We start from the raw sequence: 17,398 nt of genomic DNA on the forward strand, positions 1-17,398 counted from the left end.
CACCCCCGATGCTCCACGGGGACCCTCTGCAGATCCCCAGGATCCTCTCTTCCAGCAGCTCCCAGGCTCTAGGACTCGACGTCCATCTGATTCTCCCTCCCTGACCCGGCAAAGCCCAGAATCAGCCTACTGCCTTGGCCTGACAGATGAACTGGTGAAGCTGCCAGGTTGCTTTAAAACGTAAGTCAGATTGCAGATTGCGTCACTCTTCCGTTAAAAAGAATCTCCAAAAGGGACTCTTAGGGACAAAGCCAAAGAACTTACAGTGGCCTGAAAAGCCAGATGTGAGGGACTTCCCTGGTGGCACAGTGGTTGAGAATCCACCTGCCAATGCAGAGGACACGGGTTTGAGCCCTGGTCCGGGAACATCCCACAGGCCACGGAGCAACTAAGCCCGTGTGCCACAACTACTGAGCCCACGTGCCACAACTACTGAAGTCCGTGTGCCTACAGCCCGAGCTGTGCAAGAGAAGCCCGCACACTGCAAATGAAGAGCAGCCCCCGCTTGCCGCAACTAGAGAAAGCCTGCGCGCAGCAACAAAAACCCAACGAGGACCCAGTGCAGCCTCCCCCCCCCCAAAAAAAAAAGCCAGATGTGAGATGTGACCCAGCCTGTTTCCTCTCCGGTCTTCTCCACTCCCACCCTTTCGCTTGCTCATCCTGATTCAGCCTCACTGGCTTCCTTAGCTGTTCAAAAATGCCAGGCCGGGGGGCTTCCCTGGTGGCTCAGTGGTTAAGAATCCGCCTGCCAATGCAGGGGACACGGGTTCGAGCCCTGGTCCAGGAAGATCCCACGACACGGAGCAAGGAAGGCCATGCGCCACAACCACTGAGCCTGCGATCTAGAGCCCGTGAGCCACGACTACTGAAGCCCGCGCGCCTAGAGCCCGTGCTCCGCAACAAGAGAAGCTGCCGCAATGAGAAGCCCGGGCACCACAACAAAAGAGCAGCCCCCGCTCGCCGCACCTAGAGAAAGCCCGCGCGCAGCAACGAAGACCCAACGCAGCCCAAAATATAAATAAATAAATAAATAAGTTTATTTAAAAAAAAAAAAAACAACATGCCAGGCTGGCTCCTGCCTCAAGGTCTTTGCACCGATTCTCTTCAGTCTGGAACCCTCTTCCTCTGGGGATCCCCCTGGCTCACCGAAAAATCATTCCTGCCCGCTCTATTTAAAATCACATCCCGCTTTCTCCCCACCTGGATTACCTGAACAGGTGTGTGGCGTAAGAGGGTAAGAGGCAGGTAGGTAGGAGCACAGTCATTGCAGTGCACCGGACAGTAAAGAGTTGTCAGATATGAAGGCGTTTGGGGGCCATGAAGCCCTGGGTGGTTTTGAACAGAGTGGGGACAAGGTCCACCGTGCATGTTAACAGGGCCCCAGTGCCTCCCACGTTGAGAAGAGGCTGAGGGCGCCCAGGGCGGCAATGGGGGGACCCTCGCATCCAGGCAAGCGACAAGGGAGGCTTGAACCAGTTGGGGGCAGTGGAGGAGGGGAGAAGGGGGCGGATTCTGCATGTGTCTTGAAGGCGGAGCCACCAGGACTCACTGATGGATTGGACCGGCCCTGGAGCTCCTCAGAAACCCCCCACCAAGGGCGAGCAGCTCACGCAGAGTCCGACAGCCTCCCCACCTGCTTCCACGTTTGGGGAGCGGCCACCTGCCCCGAGGACAAAGCCACACACGGCGTCCATTTCTTAACATTTAATTAGGAAAAAAAAAAATACAGGGACAAAGAAAACCTCATGCAAAAAAGAGAAAAAGGGGCCAAGTGGGTTTCCAGGAGCACACGGGCCGGGGCCAGATTCCTCCAAGGAAGCAGAAGGACAAAGGAGTAAGGCACTGCCGCCTCTGCCCCTCGGGGCGAGCGCAGGACAGGTCAGCAGAGGATGAGGGGGCCGGACACGCAGACCACACTGAGGGGGTCTGGCAGCAGGGCCCAGAGAAGGGGGGGGTTCGGTGCCCCCAGGCCCAGCTCACGCCCTGCCAGGAGCCTGGTTCGAGCTCTCCAGGCGCTGAGAGAACGGGGCCCCGGGAGGGAGTACAGTCCCGGCCCGAAAAGTCTGGAGGGGCTGCTGCAGTGGCCGCAGGGGGACCCCTTGGCCGAGCCACCATCCAAGGGCAACTTCGGGTGCCTCACCCGCCCCAAGGGCTGCGGTGCCGAGCCTGCCCCCCTCTCCCCGGCATGGGTGGGGCCAGCCAGGGCAAGGGGGCGGGGTCAGAAGCTAGGCCGAGGCTGACCATGTCACAAGGGAGCTGGGAGGCCTCAAGGAGGGGAGAGTGAGGCTGGCAGCCTCTGGGGGCGGGGGAGGAGGAGGGGGCGCATATTTACATGTGGAGACAACGACGGTGAGGTGGAGATAAATTAAATAAATAGGTGGTTGGGGTATAAATAGCAAGGAGGGCAGGGGCGGCCACAACCCCCGGCACGAGGGCAGGAGGGTGGGGGCGTATTGCTGCTGCCGGGGTGGGGGGCTTGGTCCGGTCACCCCCTCCCCACGCAGGGCCCAAAGCAAGGCACTAATGACGGGGGCCCGGCTCTGCCGGGGGGCATCTTGGCCCGGTGACCTCATGCCACCCGATCCAGGGCTCAGCCTCGGGACCCAGGCGGGAGACGCCCCTCTGCACGGGAGGAGGACTGAGAAGCCCCCTCCTCACGGGGTCCGCCTCCCTTAGCTGTTGCTGGACGCAAGGCCGATGATCTGTTCCAGCTTCTGGCGCAGCTTCTGCTTCCGGCAAGAGGCATCTCGGTCCAGAGCGGTGAGAACCTGCGGGAAGAGGCCCCGAGCTGGGCTCTTGAGGGGCGAGCTCCCCCTGGCCAAGCCCCACCCCCGCTGCCCCCTCTTCCCCGCCTTTCCACGGCCAGCACGCAGCCCCTCCCAAGGGGTGGTCTGCACTGGAGGCCCCCCATTCCCGTCCCCTCCTAACCCCCACCTCTACCCCAGACCTCTCTCACCCAGGTCTCCGCGATCTCGGGCCTCACCTTCCGTGACCGACTGTGGGCAGCACCCGACAGAGCCCGTCGCTCCCTCCTCCCTGACGCCCAGGGCGGGGGTGGGGGGGTCCTCACGCGCGTTCCAGGACCCGTCTGGCACTCAGGGCCCCCACCCGAGCCTCCTCAGACTCTGCAGCTGGTCCCCCCTCTTCTCTGCCACCTCTGAGAGGCCCTGGGACACTCAAGTGCTTGGGCCACGTCTCCCTCTCCAGCTGCCCGTGGCCCCCCACCCGCCTTGGGGAGCTCATCCAGGCTCGGGGCCCTGTCCGGGCTCACCCATTCTTATCTCCAGCCAGGGATCCAACCCTGGAGCCGGTGCATCTGTCTTCCCAGACTCTCCAGCCACAAACCAGGCAGGTGGGCTGACTCCGCCCACCTCTGGCCCCAGCCCATGGTCAACCCAGCCCTCTGTGTGCTCCCGGCCCCTAACTTCTGCTGGACCAGAACTTTGCGCTCCAGCCAGTGGCTTCTCTACTGGGTCCCTCAAATCCCAGCATCTACAGAGAGTGTCACCTGTGCCACCTTAAGGGCCCGGTTGGGGGAGGAACCCCGAGGAAGCCAAGAGCTGGGCTCGCTGACCCCCACCACACCCTGCCTTCGCCACCAGCTGTACTCTCACAGCCAAAGAGCAGGGGCCTGCGGGGTGGCACGCACCTCCTGGCGGTACTTGGTAACGTAGAAGTAGAGCTCACTGAGCGCGCTCAGGACGTTGAAGTCACTGGCGTGGAGACGGGACTGCTCCACCAGGTAGGCGTCCATGTCCTGGTCGCTGATGGAGGCCATCTTGGCTATGTCCCGGTAGTACCTGTCGGGGCCCCGAGGAGGTCGTGCCAGCAGGCGCCACAAAAGCCAAAGCCCCTGGCCCGGCTGCCAGGCCAGCCTCCGGGCCTGCTTCCTGAAGCCAGCCCTTCCTGAAGAGGAGCCAGCCCGTGGTGGCGCAGCTCCTGCCCCCTCGCCCGGCAGCCGCGTCCCCTGGGGTCCCGGCCCCGCCTCCCCACACACACTGGGGCCCACCTCTCCACCCAGCTCTTGTAGTTGGGGATGTCCTTGGCGTAGAGCAGCTTGTTGGAGGGCGAGTCCTTGCCCAGGCGGTGCTCGGACGTCGAGCAGGAGTCCATGAAGGTCTGGGCCACCACCGACAGGCAGGCATCCGTGATGCTGCTCTTGTGGATGTCGAACACGAACTGCGGGTTCTTGATCACGTTCACCCAGAAGCGCAGGGGCAGGCTGGACAGAGGAACAAAGGCCCGCAGCTCCCCGACCTGCCCGCGCACCCGCCCCGTCCGTCCGCGCTCACCTCCGCAGGCCCACAGGCGGCAAGAGTGACGCGCTGAGAGGTAGCAGCCTTTTCTTTAATTTTCTGCCTGACTTCAAGCAGTGAGAAGTCAGAGTGAACGGTCTTCCGTCCTCAGCGAGTTTCAGCGCGCCCCCCCTCGCACGGCTAACCCCTGGACCGGGCTTCCGGTTATCTCTGCCCTGGGTCAGCGGTATCACCAGGTGAGCAGCACGGCCCTGAGGGCCAAGGGCACCTCTGGGCGCTGGCCACACTACCCACATCCCAGCCGCCCGAAGCCCCGGCAGAGCCCGCCTGCAGAGTCACACGCGCTTGCTCTCTGTGCTCGGCGGCACCATCGGTGCCAGGCCGCTGTCCTCTCCTGCCAGGGTGGCCGGCCAAGCCCCCGCCGGCATCCTGACCGTGGTCCCCGAGCCCCAGCCAAGCCTCCTCACGCCCCCGCCCGAGGGCCGGTGCGCGGCGCTACCAGTTGCTCTTCCAGGTGTGGCGCACGTCGGGATCGCTGATCTGCCGCTGGTCGGCCTGCTCGTCCAGGAAGTCGAACATGTACTTGATGGCCAGGGGCAGGGCCGAGCCCCGGTGCGCCGTGCTGAACACGGTCTCGAAGAGGTCGTCCACGAACTTCTGCAGCGTGCCCTGCGGGGGCGCAGCAAGGACACCACCTGACGGGGAGCCAGGGTGGGACGTCCCCAGCCCACGGCAGGACAGACGGGGACGGAGGGGCTTGACAACGAGCACGGTTTCCCTGCTTGGCCAGCACCCCTCAGACGAGCTTGGCCTCGACCTCAGGGTGGCAGTTCCCGTAGCAAAGGCGCTGAGCAAGTCCCTTGGGATTGGAACAATCCAGTGGCCCCTTCCCCAGGCAGCCCGGGCCAACCCCAGGGCCAAGGCTGGGCTACAGGGCACGTGCACTGAGGCCAGGGTGGCGCAGGGCAGGCCCACACCTTGGTGGCCAGCAGCCGCGTCAGGTAGATCTCTGAGACCATCTTGCTGCCTCGGTCTCCCTCTCGGTGGTCGGCGTGGTCGTGGTTCTTCACCAGGTGCCACAGCTTGGTGCCCGTCTCCTGGTCGGGCGTGATCATGGGTGCCCGAGAGCGGAGGCTGTCAGGGCTGCTGGCCGTGCGGAGCAAGCTCTCTGGGGCAGAGGGCGGTGTGCCCCTTAGGCCAGTGGGGCCACACCAGCCATCGCCGTGGCTCTCGCTCCCCTCCGTCCCGGGAGCCCTGCAGGCCGAGGGGCCCCACCTGCTCTCACGGGCCCACCGCACTGCTAGGCTCCCAGGAACTAGAGACCTCCTGAGAGCAGGGTCCAGGGGGGCCGCCAGAGCCAAGCCGGCTGCTCAGACGGGGTGGGGCTGGGGGTTCCCCGCGACAGCCGACACAGCCTCACAGGGCACGGGGCCAGCAGGGACCCCGCACCGAGGCCGCTTACCGTAACGGCTGAGAGAGCGCGTGAAGGTGAAGGAGTTGGCCATGTTGTAGGCCGACACTTGTTTGGGCACCAGTGCCACCAAGGAACTGTCCGTCACCTGCAGATGCCAGAGACAGAGAGGGGGGCAATGCAGGAGGCCAACAAGCCAAGGGCCTGAGCCGCCGTCTACCCCAGCCCGGCAGGGCACGCGTGGGGCAGCTCCCGCGGCTCCCCAAGGTGGGCCTGTGATGTGGAGGCCAGAGAGGGGACGGGCCGGGGCCCCTACTCCTGTGGCCTCAGGGCAGGGCCACGGCTCCCAAGGGCCCTGGGCGTGAGTGGACCTCCGGCCCCTCACCTGGTAGTGGGCCAACGAGTTGACCCTCTTCCAGTCACACTCGATTTTGGTGGTGACGTCCTCGTCCTGGAGAATGATGCGGGCCATGCGGCCCTGGCGCCATTCTGTGGGCCACAGGCAGCTCTGAGGTCCTGCTCTGCGTCCCCTGGGACCCTGGGCCCACTGCCCTCAGAGAGCAGAGCTCAGGTGGGGAGAGTGAACGCCAGCCAAGGTAACGTGGCCACAGGAGGTGGGGGCGGGGCCAGGAGGCGAGGGCAGGGGCCTCACCTAGGTCCATGTCCTCAGCTCTGGGGCGCTGAGAGTAGGGGATGCCCTTGTACACAGCATCCAGCAGCTTGTCTTTGGCCTGGGTGATACTGTCACAATTGAGAACCTTCACCGGGACCTGAGCGCTGCCCTCGCTCTCCGGGCACACACAGTGCAGGGTCTGAGGGCGAGGGGGACCACAGGGTGGGTCCTGGGTGAGGCGTCCCGTCCCCTCGGGCCCGGTACCCTGCCCACCTGGCCGCCCGCTCACCAGCGTCTTGTAGTCGATCTGCTGGCGGATGAGCTTGTCCTCGCTCAGGGAGTAGCGCGCCTCGCCCGTGATGGCGTCGATGGGGCCCTTCTCCATCTGCTGCTTGATGGCGCAGTAGAGCAGGAAGAGCGGCTCCCCGGCGCACTCCTGCGGGCGGGGCCGGGACACGGCTCGCTGCCTGCCTGCCTGCGGCCCACTGCTTCCTCACCCCCCCCGCCCCCGCCTGCCCTCTGAGCGCGCGCGCACCTTCAGAAACTTATGCAGCAGGAAGGTGAACCAGTTGGTGAGCATCTTCTCAGCCACCGACTCGGTCCTAGGGTGAGAGGGGTGCTGGGGCCCTGGGGCACGGCGGGGCCTCCCAGGGGAGGGGCAGGACTGGCGGAGGAGGACCCAAGTACCTGCGCAGGAGCAGCTTTGGGTGGTTCTTGCTCTCGAGGTTCTTCTCGATGAGGTCGGCCAGCAGTTGCTTGAGCAGCCCCGTGGCATAATCAAGGCGGCTCTGCAGGGCCACCATAGTGAGCGAGGCCACAGTGCCACGGTCGCGCATGGAGAAGCTGCTCTGAGCCTCCAGAGTGTGGATAAAGGTGAGCACGAAGGCGCGACTGTGCAGCAGCTGCCCAAAGAGACGCAGGGCCTTCTCGACATTGGGGGGTGTCTGCGGGCGGGGGGAACAGGGCATCTCAGAGGGTGGAGGTGGCCCTGGGGGGCGACAGGGCACGGGCGGGCAACGGGGGGCACTCACGTCCAGCTCCTTGAGCACCGGGTGGGCCTCGATGCCCGGGAAGAGCACACGCACGGCGTAGGTCCGGTAGTCCAGGAAGGGGATCTGCACGCCATCCATGTGGTTTGTCAGCTCGTTGATGTCTGTCTGCAGCTCAGCGAAGGCTGGGGAGGGCCGGTGAGGGAGAGTGAGCGGCGAGAGGGAGTGGGGAGCCCCTGCCGCCAGCCCCACCCCGCACCCCCCCCACAGGCACCTTCCTTGCATTCCAGGGCCACCCGGGACTCCAAGTTGTCCATCTGGAGCTGGAGGCGCTTGAGCGTGCGGTCGGCATCCTGAGTTTTGCGTTTGTAGGCGACCAGCACGGCGGCGATGGCCAGCAGCAGAAGCCCACCCCCCGCCGCCAGCCCCACCACAGCCGGCAGGGTCAGCGGCCGATCGGCCGTGATGTGCAGGGTGCCCAGCCAGAACTCCAGGCCGCCCACCAGCACCTGCAGGGACAGGCGCCGTAAGCTGACCCCCACCCCCGCCCCGGGCTGCTCTGGCGGCCTCCCTGCCCCCTACCCACCATGACCGGCTGCCGGCCCGTCTGGCTGGGGGAGTCGCACAGGAGCTGCGTGTCCGAGACGGTGAGCGTGCACGGCTGGCCCCCGATCAGCACCGTGTAGTTGAGGCGGGAGCTGCCAGCCGCCGCGGGGATCAGATTCTTGCCCTGCACACGGAGGGCACTGCTGGCCGGGGCTCCCACCGCCCCGCCCCTCCCGCCCTAGGCGCCCACCGCACCGGCACCTTCAGCACCACGTGGGAGCCAGGTTTGACATCCAGGACCCCAGAGGGCCCAAGCGGCTCGAAGCTGGGGTCGGGGTAGTAGGTGAAGGAGGACCGGTTGAGGGAACGGGCCGTCTGCACGTGGTCCAGCAGGAAGCCGAACTCGTCAGGGTGCTGGCCCTGGGCCTGCGGCTGGGGCCGCCCCAGGAAGATGCCGGGGGCCTTACACAGCATGGCGGTGTCGTTGATCACCTGGCACGTCTGTGGGGACAAAGGTGGGCGGCCCAGCACGTGAGGCCACAGCGGGCAGGGGGGCAGGGGTGGCATGGCGGCAGCTGGCACTCACGTTGGTGGTCTCGATGCCTCGGTACTTGGCACGGACCCGGGGCTCCTGGACCGTCAGCAGGTGGGTCCCACTCACGGTGATGGCTGTGCTCCCACTGTGGACAGGGGTGAGGGGCCTCAGGCTTCCTCCCCACCACCCCGAGCCCAGCCCCGGAGCATTATCAAGGCTGCCGTGGGAGCCCAGGGCCTCCGCGACCCTGGGTCGCCCTGTCACCAGGCGAGGCCCAGGCCGGGCACTCAAGGACCTGGCCCCCAGCCGCCCCTCTGCCAGCCAGGCGCCATGCTCCCGAGGGCCTCACTTGACGATGCTCCAGGTGGGCTCGAGGCGAGTGACGGTGGGGTCCTGGGTGTAGGTGTAGAGGACACCGGGACTGGAGATGTTGGCGCGGTCGATGGCCAGGGTGATGGGGGCCTGGCTCGGGCCCAGGGTGGAGACGGGCGAGATGCACACGATCGCTTCAGCGTCCCTCCTACGTCAGCGAGCGGGGACTTGGAGCAGGCCGCCCAGGGCTGCCGCCTGCCGGCCCCGCGGCCCCCGTCTGCGACACTCACCTCACGAACTGGCACTCGCCGTCTCTCACGGTCACCGTGACTCTGCTGCCGGCGTCCAGAGAATGACCGGAAATGGTGATGCGCGTGCCCCCCGAGGCCGGGCCCCGGCTGGGACTCACGCGGTCGAACGTGGGCGTCTACGGGAGAAGCAGCCCTGAGGGGAGCGGGGCGACAGCGGGTGCCCGGCAGGGCTGGGCCACAGCCCCCGCCAGGAAGAGGGGGCGAGGGAAGGGGGCGGGCAGCCCACGTACCACAAAGCTGTAGAGCTGCTCAGACTGCGTGCGGAAGTCAGCCGAGCAGTCGCTGACGCAGAGCTCCGCGGGCCCCGGCGGCGGGCTGGGCACCAGCGACTCCTCCATCTCACACACGATCCTAGGGGTCGGGTCGGGTCGGAGGTCAGGCCCGGGCGGCCGGCCGCGGGCTGAGCGGGGGCCCGGCGCCCGCACGGCCGCACTCACCTCTCGGCACTAACGTACTCGGCGGGGATGGAGTTGCAGCGCACGCCGGCCACCCGCAGGCCCACGTCTCGGGAGGTGAGGCCCAGGTTCTCGCCCACGATGGTGACCCGGGTACCTCCCTCCTTGGGGCCCACGAGCGGGTGGATCTGCGGAGCAGGAGGGGAGGCGGGAGGGTGAGCCGAGGCAGTGGGTACCCAGAGGGCGGCGGGTGGTGGGGAGGCCAACCTGGGCAATGCGGGGGTGGCTGCAGCGAGCGCCCTTCTGGTTCGGGTGCATCCAGTTGGTCTTGGGGGCCGGGCAGTGGGCCCGCAGCTGGCACCGATGCTCCGAGATGCACCAGCCGCAGTTGAAGCGAGGGTCAGCCTTGAGGCAGAGGCCACAGCTGGGCCGCTGCGCCCAGCACTTGTACAGGAGGGCTGTGGGCACAGAGGGCACCGCTGGGGAGCAGCTCCGGGCCCCGACGAAGGGTCCCCCTGCGGGCCCGGCCCCAGCACGTGCCTTCTCCGCCCGAGGAGGTGAGCTCCTCAGCCCCATCCCGCGGCTCACCTCGGAAGGTCGCAGGCTTGTCGATGGGGAAATCTCCATCCCAGACCACGGAGAAGTCCAGCTCGGTGTCACCGTGCTCATCACCTTCATAGGAGTACTGGGGGAGAGGGACCCACGTGACCCCAGCGAAGGTGCGCAGACCGCCCCTCCCCCAGCTCAGAAATCCCCAGCAGGAGGCTCAGAAGGTCCCTTGCCACGGTCAGCCGAAGCTTCTAGAACAGTCTGCCGGGCACAGATCTGCAGCACGCCCAGCCCTGCACAGCCTGGACCCCCGCGGGAGGCGGGGCGGGCGGGCCTCACCGAGGCGTTCTGGCACTGCACGCTGCTGCTGTTGAAGCGGACGGCAGGCACCCGCTGCTGCCGCCCCTGTGCCCGGACCACACACTCGTAGTTCTTCTGGCCCGACTGGGGCTGCGGCAGGTTCTTGGCCCGCAGGGTGAGAGGCTGCATGACGCCTACTGGGATCAGGAGGTCCCCACTGGGAAGGATCTCAGGACAGCCCTGAGGGGAGATCGCCCGTCAGCCAGCTGGGCCGGCCCCCGGTTAAGGGGGCTCCAAGAAAACCCCAAGACCGAAGGCAGAAAAGCCAGGGGCCGGCCCGCGCAGAGCCCGGCCCCCTCGCGTGTGGCGCCCGCCTCACCTCGGGGCTGTGGACCCTGCCCTCCTGGAAGGAGCACTCGTGGGGGTGGCTGGTACACACGTGGCGGTACTTACACCAGTGGCAGGGGTAAGGGCTGCCGACGCAGGACGTGCACCTGGAGGGGAGAGGCTTCAGAAATCACGGAGAAGAGCAGGCCTGGCCCCTCACCGTCCCTCCTGCGGGACACACGGGGAACCAAAGGCAAAAGGCACCGGCCGGATCCCGCCCGAGGCCCACACGACACCGTGGGCAACAGAGACACGGGGACGGGGGTCGGAGGGGCCAGTACTCACGACTGGAGGACGCTGCAGTTGTAGAAGACAAAGTCGGCCCCGGCAAACCTCACGCCGCTCTCCCTGGAGAGCAGCTGCAGCTGCACGGTGCGCGTGGCCCCTGCAGCGAACCCAGGGGAGCCACGCGTGAGCCGCGGACAGAGAGCACCCCTGCCCTCGGCAGCCCAGCCACTGACCGTGCCCCCGGGTGAGAGCCCGGAGCTCCTGCAGGGAAGGTGAGGGACACTGTAACTCTCCAGAGGGCAGCAGGACGGCCTCGCTCTCAGTCACCTCCTCGAAGGCACAGCTCACGCCCGCACTGAGGTCCGGCGCGTTGCTTATGGCCACGGTCAGCTGGGGGAAGCAGAGGGCTCAGAGCTGGGCGCGCCCCCCTGACACGTGTGCACGGGCCTCTACGCCTGCACGCCCCGCACCGCTCACCTGCACCCCAGGCGATGTCACCGACACATTGTTGGGCCGGACCCGCACCTGGACACACTTGCTCAGCTCCTTGGCGAAGCCACGTGGGGCCGAGGCGCCTGGACAGGCCCCGTGGCGGCAGCACCTGCACGGGGTCAGGCCAGGCCCATCCCACAGCTGCCCCAGGAAGGCCCGGAGCGGGAGTGCAGCGGGGGCCTGGGGGGCGGGGACGAAGGGGACAGCCGGCCCAGCCCACAGCGCCAGGCAACCGCATGCCTCGGCCTCATCCCCTGGGGTCCGAGGGATGTCACTCGGGATAGAGGTTCCACTCGTTAGCTGGAGAAAGTAGAAAGGCAGGGAGGGGGAGGCCACAGGGGCGCAGCTGGGGGGAGTGGGCACTTGGGAGGCTCCTCACCTGTGCTGCAGCACGCACCACCCGCAATGCGGGTCCCCCGAGCCCAGGCAGGCTGCGCAGCTTGGGTACTGCTCGCAGGTCTCCACCGGGAGCTGGCTCACCTGGGGGCAGCCGTGTCAGCACCCGCCCCGCCCCCGCCCCGCCCCCGCCCCCGCCCCACGGCCCGCCGGGCCCACCTGCTTCTCGCTCAGGAGGTAGACGTGCCGGTGGTCGGGGCTGAAGAGCAGGTCGCGGAGTATGGGACTGCCGTCCACCACAGGCACTGTCTCATACAGGTGGGCCTCCTGAGAGCCGTCGACCCGTACCTGGGCCACGAGACCAGCCATCTGATGCCACAGCAGCACCCCACGTGCCCGGGCATCCTATTCTCGAGCCAGGGACCCAGCCTGCCCACCGCCCCCTTGTCCCACAGACCAGGGAAGGAGGACGCCAAGGCTGCCCCCTGGAGGCCCTTGGGGGTGACACAGCCAGTCCAAAAAGGCTCCCAGGACATAGAGACAGAGAGGAGCGTTGCCTAGAGTTGGGGGACCGGGAGAGCGTGAGAGCGAAAAGGGAAGGGGTTTTTAGGGTGATGGCAGCATCCTGGAATGAGACAGCGGTTATGCTCGAGTAACTCCGCAAACTTACTGAAATCACCGAGGTGTATGCTTTAAACGGGGTGTGTGACACGGCAGTTACACCGCAATAAAGCTGTGGCAAATGCAAAGTGAGGACCAGGAGGGAAGCAGACCAGGCCCCAAGAGCTCAGTGGCTCCCTTCACAAACCTTCCCCCGGCCACCCCAGACCTCCCCCAGGTGAGCAGGAGGGGAACGTGGCAGTTGTCCTAACTCCTGTCCCTTCAGAACACCCTGGAACAGAAGCAGCTGTGGCCCCCGTACCCATGAGGGGACAAGAGGGCAGAGAGGGTTAGGTCCACATTTGTCTCCTCGTTCATTTGACTGAGGACCCATCCATGATGGCCCCTGCTCTCCCGGCAGGGAGGCCCGGTCTTCCCCAAGAGCCACAGGAAGCCAGCGATTCAGGCCACGGCAGGCGGGCGGTAGCACTGCAAGCATGGGTGGCTGAGAGGCCACCCGTGGAGCACAGCTGGGCTCCTGGGATCCAGCCTGGGAAGTCCCCCTTCCGCCAGGGGCCAGGCCCCGTCCAAGGTGCTGCAGGGCTCGTGCACACGTTCTCGACCGCAGCCCTCGTCTGCATCTCGGCCCCGACGCGCACATGCCGAGCGTCCGGGGGCGGGGGGGCGCTCACCTTCTTCAGACTGCCGCCGCGGGTGCCAATGAAGACCACAGAGTGCTGCTGGTAGGTGTAGGCGGCCACACTGGCCATGCCATCGGTACTGTCGGCTAGCAGGGGCAGCCCCTCGATCACGTGCAGGCCGCCCAGCGGCTGGTTCAACACCAGCCCGCAGAAGTTTCCGTTTATCTGCATGGGCTGGTGGAACAGGAGGAGTACGCATGAGTCTGAGCTTGGGGGCAGCGGCTGGACAGAGGCAGTGGGAGCCCACGTTCTCAGAGGGAGCAGCCGAGACCAACCGTTTGCCCCGGGGCCCCACAGGAAAGCGGGGGCTGAGGAGGGAGACGGAAGGAGAGCAGGCAGGAGCAGGGGGAAAGGAGGGGCAGGAAGAAGGCGGCGGTGGTCCACCCAGAGAGCACAGCCAGCCGGAGAGGTGGTGGGAAGGCAGGCCGGGGAGGAAAGAGAAGCAACAGGGGATGACGGGGGCGGGGGGCCCGGGGCTAAGCTGTCGTTCCCGAGACCGAGCCCAGGCTGGCACACGCGGCGCAGCCCGTCGGCTGCCGTACGACCGCCTGGGCTGGCCCCACAGACCCAGGAAGGGGCAGAGGGCCCAGCCCAGGGGCAGGGGTGGGGGCGGGTGAGGGCTCACGGTGTTGATACAGGGCAGCTCCTTGTTCAGCAGCCAAGGCAGGGCCAGCGTGCCCTCCCCGCGGTAGCAGGACTGGATGCGGCGCCGGATGTGGGCGTTGATGCTGCTGAGGGTAAAGAGGCAGAGGATGGTCTGCCGCGGCGGGCTGGCCCGGTTCTTCTGGCCCTGAGAGAAGATGGTGAAGAGGACGTCCTCGTCGGCCGGCACACCCAGGGCCTGGGCCAGCAGCAGGCCGGGCTTGGCCAGGTGGGCGCTCTGCACCAGGCGGTACTCCACGCCGCGCCAAGAGCAGCCGATGGGGAACTCCACGTACGAGTAGAACTCCGAGTCCCCCGAGCACATGCGCACGATCTTGGACGTGAAGAATTTCTCGCCTGCCGTGTCCAGCAGTGTCTGCTGGGTATCCAGCTGCAGTGTCAGGAAGTACACGAAGGAGGCGCTCACAAAGCCATAGACGTAGTAGATGTCGAAGGCTGGGTACAAGGACAGCGTGTCTGAGGGGATCTTGATCTGAGAGGAGACGAACTCGTCCTGGTACACCTGGGGAGCAGGTGGAGGACAGAGCCTGGGACGAGGCCGAGGTCCACCCTCGACCTCCCCAACCATGGCCCCTGGGCCCCTGCCACCCACCCTGGCCCTGAGCCCACAACATGGCCCCCGGGGGGCCTCCCTCACACCCTCCCTGCCCCCGAGCCACGCAGTCACAGGACCCCAGGCCAGAAAGGCTCCAGAGGGCGGGCTGAGCAGCCCCGTCCCGGGACCTGGCCCGCCCTCCCGTCCTCAGCAGCCCGTCCCCTCTGGGACCAGGGCTCTTCCAGAGGCAGAGGCAGAGGCAGGACAGGCTGAAGGCAGGGGGGCACGGGAGCTGGCTCCTCAGAGGGGCGAGAAGGGAGGGGAGGGGGCCGGCCAGCCGGCGCGGGAGGCCGAGCAGGTGGGCGGGCTCACCCACCAGACTGAACATGTCGGCACCGTCCTCGTCGCCGATGAGCTTCCGGGAGCTCAGGGTGGGGAAGTACTCAGACTTGCCATCCACAGCGGTGCCCACGAACAGCTTGCTGGGGCCCTGGCCCTGCTCCACGATGACGCCCGCCATGGAGTCAGGCCCCCGGGCCCCCGACAGGTAGTGCTCCTTGCGGCGGTGCGGCTCGCCCAGCTTGAAGAGGTCGTCCAGGCGCAGGAACTGGCAGGTGCCCTGCCAGATGCTGCCGCAGGCCACCAGGCGCCGGGCTGCGTAGTCTATGAGCAGCAGCTTGTTCGCGTTGTCCGCGGGTGCCAGGCGGTGGGCGCAGACACGCATGCTGGGGGGTGGGTAGCAGCGAGCGTTGTCCTCGACGGGCCCCGTGACGTGGACCCGCAGCTCGGTCAGGTTGGGAGCCAGCTTGAAGACGCGATTCACCGCACCCACAAACACCTCCCCAGTCACCCGGTGCACGGCCAGGTGGGTGAGCGAGGTGTCCGTCACTGAGAAGGCAGGGAAGGGCGTGCTGCCACCCAGGGCCCGCCCCACGGCAAGGAGAAACAGCAGGAGGAGGCCTACAGCGGGCATGGCCGGCGGCTGCCCCGGGGGTGGGCCTGAGGAGAGACGGGGAGTGTCAGTCACAGGGCCCCGGCCCGGGGCGCCCCGCCGCTTCCGGCCCTGCCTGGCCTAGGGCCCCCAGCAGGCCAAGAGCCACGCCACAGAGGGCGGAGGCCAGTCGCCCACCACCATGCCAGAGCCCCAGATGGCGACCACGGCTGGGAGAGAGGAGGGGCCGCCGCCAGGGCGCACGAGTGAGCAGCGAGCACAGGCAGGCTTGGGGGCCATCAATCATCCCCCACCCACTGCTGGAAAGGAGCCAGGAGGCCTCGCCTCAGCTGGGCCACACCCAAGGGGGCAGCAGAGCCAGATGCTAGGAAAGGCAGGGTGGGAGGCCCTCCAGGAAGGAGAAGCCAAACACCAGATCCCAGAGCTGAGGGTGGCCGGCCGCACACAAGAGCAACCCAACCGTGGGCAAGCCAAGGCCACAGACGTGCCTCACAGCCTAGCTGCGGAAAGGAGGAAAGGTAGGGAGAGAACAACCACAAACTGGTGTCAGGACACCACCCCAGGACAGAGGTCTGAGGCATCGAAGCCTGAGACCAGATGGGACCCAGGGCTGCCACTTCCACCTTCCTGGCCCCGGCTGCCTCCTCGTCCCAGGGGCCTCCGGCTGCTGGCTGGCCAGGAGGAGCCTGCCATCCAGCCTACTGGCTGCAACACAAAGCCGAATCGCCTGACCCCAGAGCAAAGCACAGAGACAGACATAAGTCAGGCTCTGCTCAGGCACAGCCAGACGGATGCCCAGGCAGCACTGCGCGGCTCTCCCTCCAAATCCACACGTTAGCTGGGGAAGGGGAGATGCAGGGGGGTCCAAGGAGACCTATGGAAGGCGAGCAACATTCTAAATTACAGCTGAGGCTCTGGGGAGGTGGGGTGGGGGACCACAGGAGCAGTACTGGGCTTGGCTGGGTCTTCACCCCTAGGCCACACCCAGCCCTCGGCCAGCTCCAGGCGGCAAAGACAGCAGAGAAGTGTCGTGGCAGCCAAGGGGGCAGGGCTCAGCGATACCCTCTCAGTGCCCAAGCCCCAAGGGAGACACAAGTTACCCAGCTTGGGGAGGGTGCGGGGAATCAAACCAAGGCAGCAGCCAAGTAAAGAGGAAAAAATGCATTTGCTAGAACAAGAAGACCCAGCTCGGAACCGCAAAGTTTCAGCTCAGGCTGATCATCTCTCTGGGGCTCTTTTGTCAGGTCCGCATCCTGGATCCTTAATGCAAGAGCCAGAGAAGAAAGGAAGACGGAGAAGGGAGGCCTCATGCCACCCTCACCTCCTCCACACCGCACAGGAATTCAGGCCTAAGAATGGGGATGGGACAGGTCGGGAGGGAGACCTGGAAAAGGCAGAATTTGCAGCCCAAGTGCCCATCCCAAACCTCAGCCTGTAACCGGGAGCCTCGGGCATCACAGGCACACCCAGCCTCTCTGCTACGGTCCTGCCAGCAGAGCCCGAGGGTGAGGACAGACCCTCGCAGAGACCCGGCTCTAGCGCCCACTCCCCAACGCCCCGCGAGGTGCTGCCTGCCCGGCTCGCCCTGCCCCCACCAGGGACACCTCCCCCCCCCGGCAGACCCACGGGGACCCTAGTGGATGGAGGCGCCGCAGCAGTCCTTGCAGGGGCCGCTCCTCCGCCACAAAGGGTCCCCATCGGGCCGGGGGCTAGCCGCGGACGGACCTTCCCTTCCGGTGCCGGGCACGAAGGACCAGTCAGGCCGGCGCCCGAGAGGCACGGGTAGGGCCCGACCCCTTAAAGGCCGAGCCGAACCCCCACGCTGCCGGAGCCCAGGGCCGCCAAGCAGGCCGGCCCCGCACGGGCGGCGGGGGATGGAGGCCACCTACCTGTCCCTCCGCCGCCGCTGGCTCCAGGTGGCCGCCCGCCGGCCACGTGGACGCGCCCTCGAGCCCCACACCGCCCCGCTCGCGCGCCCCCGCCGCCGCACCCCTCGCCCTACACCCCGCGCACCCGCGTCGCCGCCGCCGCCCACACACTGGGCCGGCCCGCGGCCGCCAGGGCCTTTTAAACCCGGACCGTACCACCGCGCCGGGCGGGGGCGCCCAGGGAGGGCCGAGCGGGAGGACTCGCGGGCTCGCGGGCTCGCGGGCAGGCGGGCGGGGGCCGCCCCTCCCTGGGGCCGGGAGAGGCCCAGTGCTTAGCCCGGGCCCCCATGAGCGGCCCGGGTCCCCGCCCAGCGAGCCGACCCCCCTCGCGCAATGGCCGCGTCCGCGGCGCACGCCTC

General features: G+C 66.9%; 1 protein-coding gene across 2 annotated transcripts; it reads right to left on the reverse strand.

The window, feature by feature from the left end:
• Window positions 1–1,013: 1,013 nt before the first annotated feature.
• On the reverse strand, window positions 1,014–17,074 carry PLXNA3 (plexin A3). 2 transcript variants are annotated; one of them, XM_059050509.2, is made up of 33 exons: window positions 17,001–17,074; window positions 14,536–15,158; window positions 13,587–14,126; window positions 12,953–13,135; window positions 11,880–12,008; window positions 11,704–11,804; window positions 11,310–11,433; window positions 11,066–11,222; window positions 10,890–10,989; window positions 10,597–10,711; window positions 10,257–10,457; window positions 9,957–10,053; window positions 9,636–9,826; window positions 9,411–9,556; window positions 9,204–9,324; window positions 8,953–9,089; window positions 8,700–8,870; window positions 8,402–8,495; window positions 8,077–8,316; window positions 7,856–7,999; window positions 7,544–7,778; window positions 7,312–7,454; window positions 6,968–7,224; window positions 6,816–6,882; window positions 6,570–6,716; window positions 6,320–6,479; window positions 6,053–6,156; window positions 5,719–5,815; window positions 5,234–5,424; window positions 4,756–4,925; window positions 4,010–4,222; window positions 3,650–3,800; window positions 1,014–2,768 (listed from the first exon to the last, which is right to left on the reverse strand). In XM_059050509.2, the coding sequence occupies exons 2-33, from the start codon at window positions 15,130–15,132 to the stop codon at window positions 2,673–2,675; spliced, it is 5,619 nt and encodes a 1,872-aa protein (XP_058906492.1). In that variant the 5' UTR covers window positions 15,133–15,158; window positions 17,001–17,074; the 3' UTR covers window positions 1,014–2,672. The 2 variants fall into 2 exon arrangements, with proteins under 2 accessions (XP_058906492.1, XP_058906491.2); XM_059050508.2 differs by lacking the exon at window positions 17,001–17,074 and adding an exon at window positions 16,307–16,417.
• Window positions 17,075–17,398: the final 324 nt, after the last annotated feature.

This window comes from Kogia breviceps, chromosome X, assembly GCF_026419965.1.
Source record: "Kogia breviceps isolate mKogBre1 chromosome X, mKogBre1 haplotype 1, whole genome shotgun sequence".
Classification (NCBI taxonomy): Eukaryota; Metazoa; Chordata; class Mammalia; order Artiodactyla; family Physeteridae; genus Kogia; species Kogia breviceps.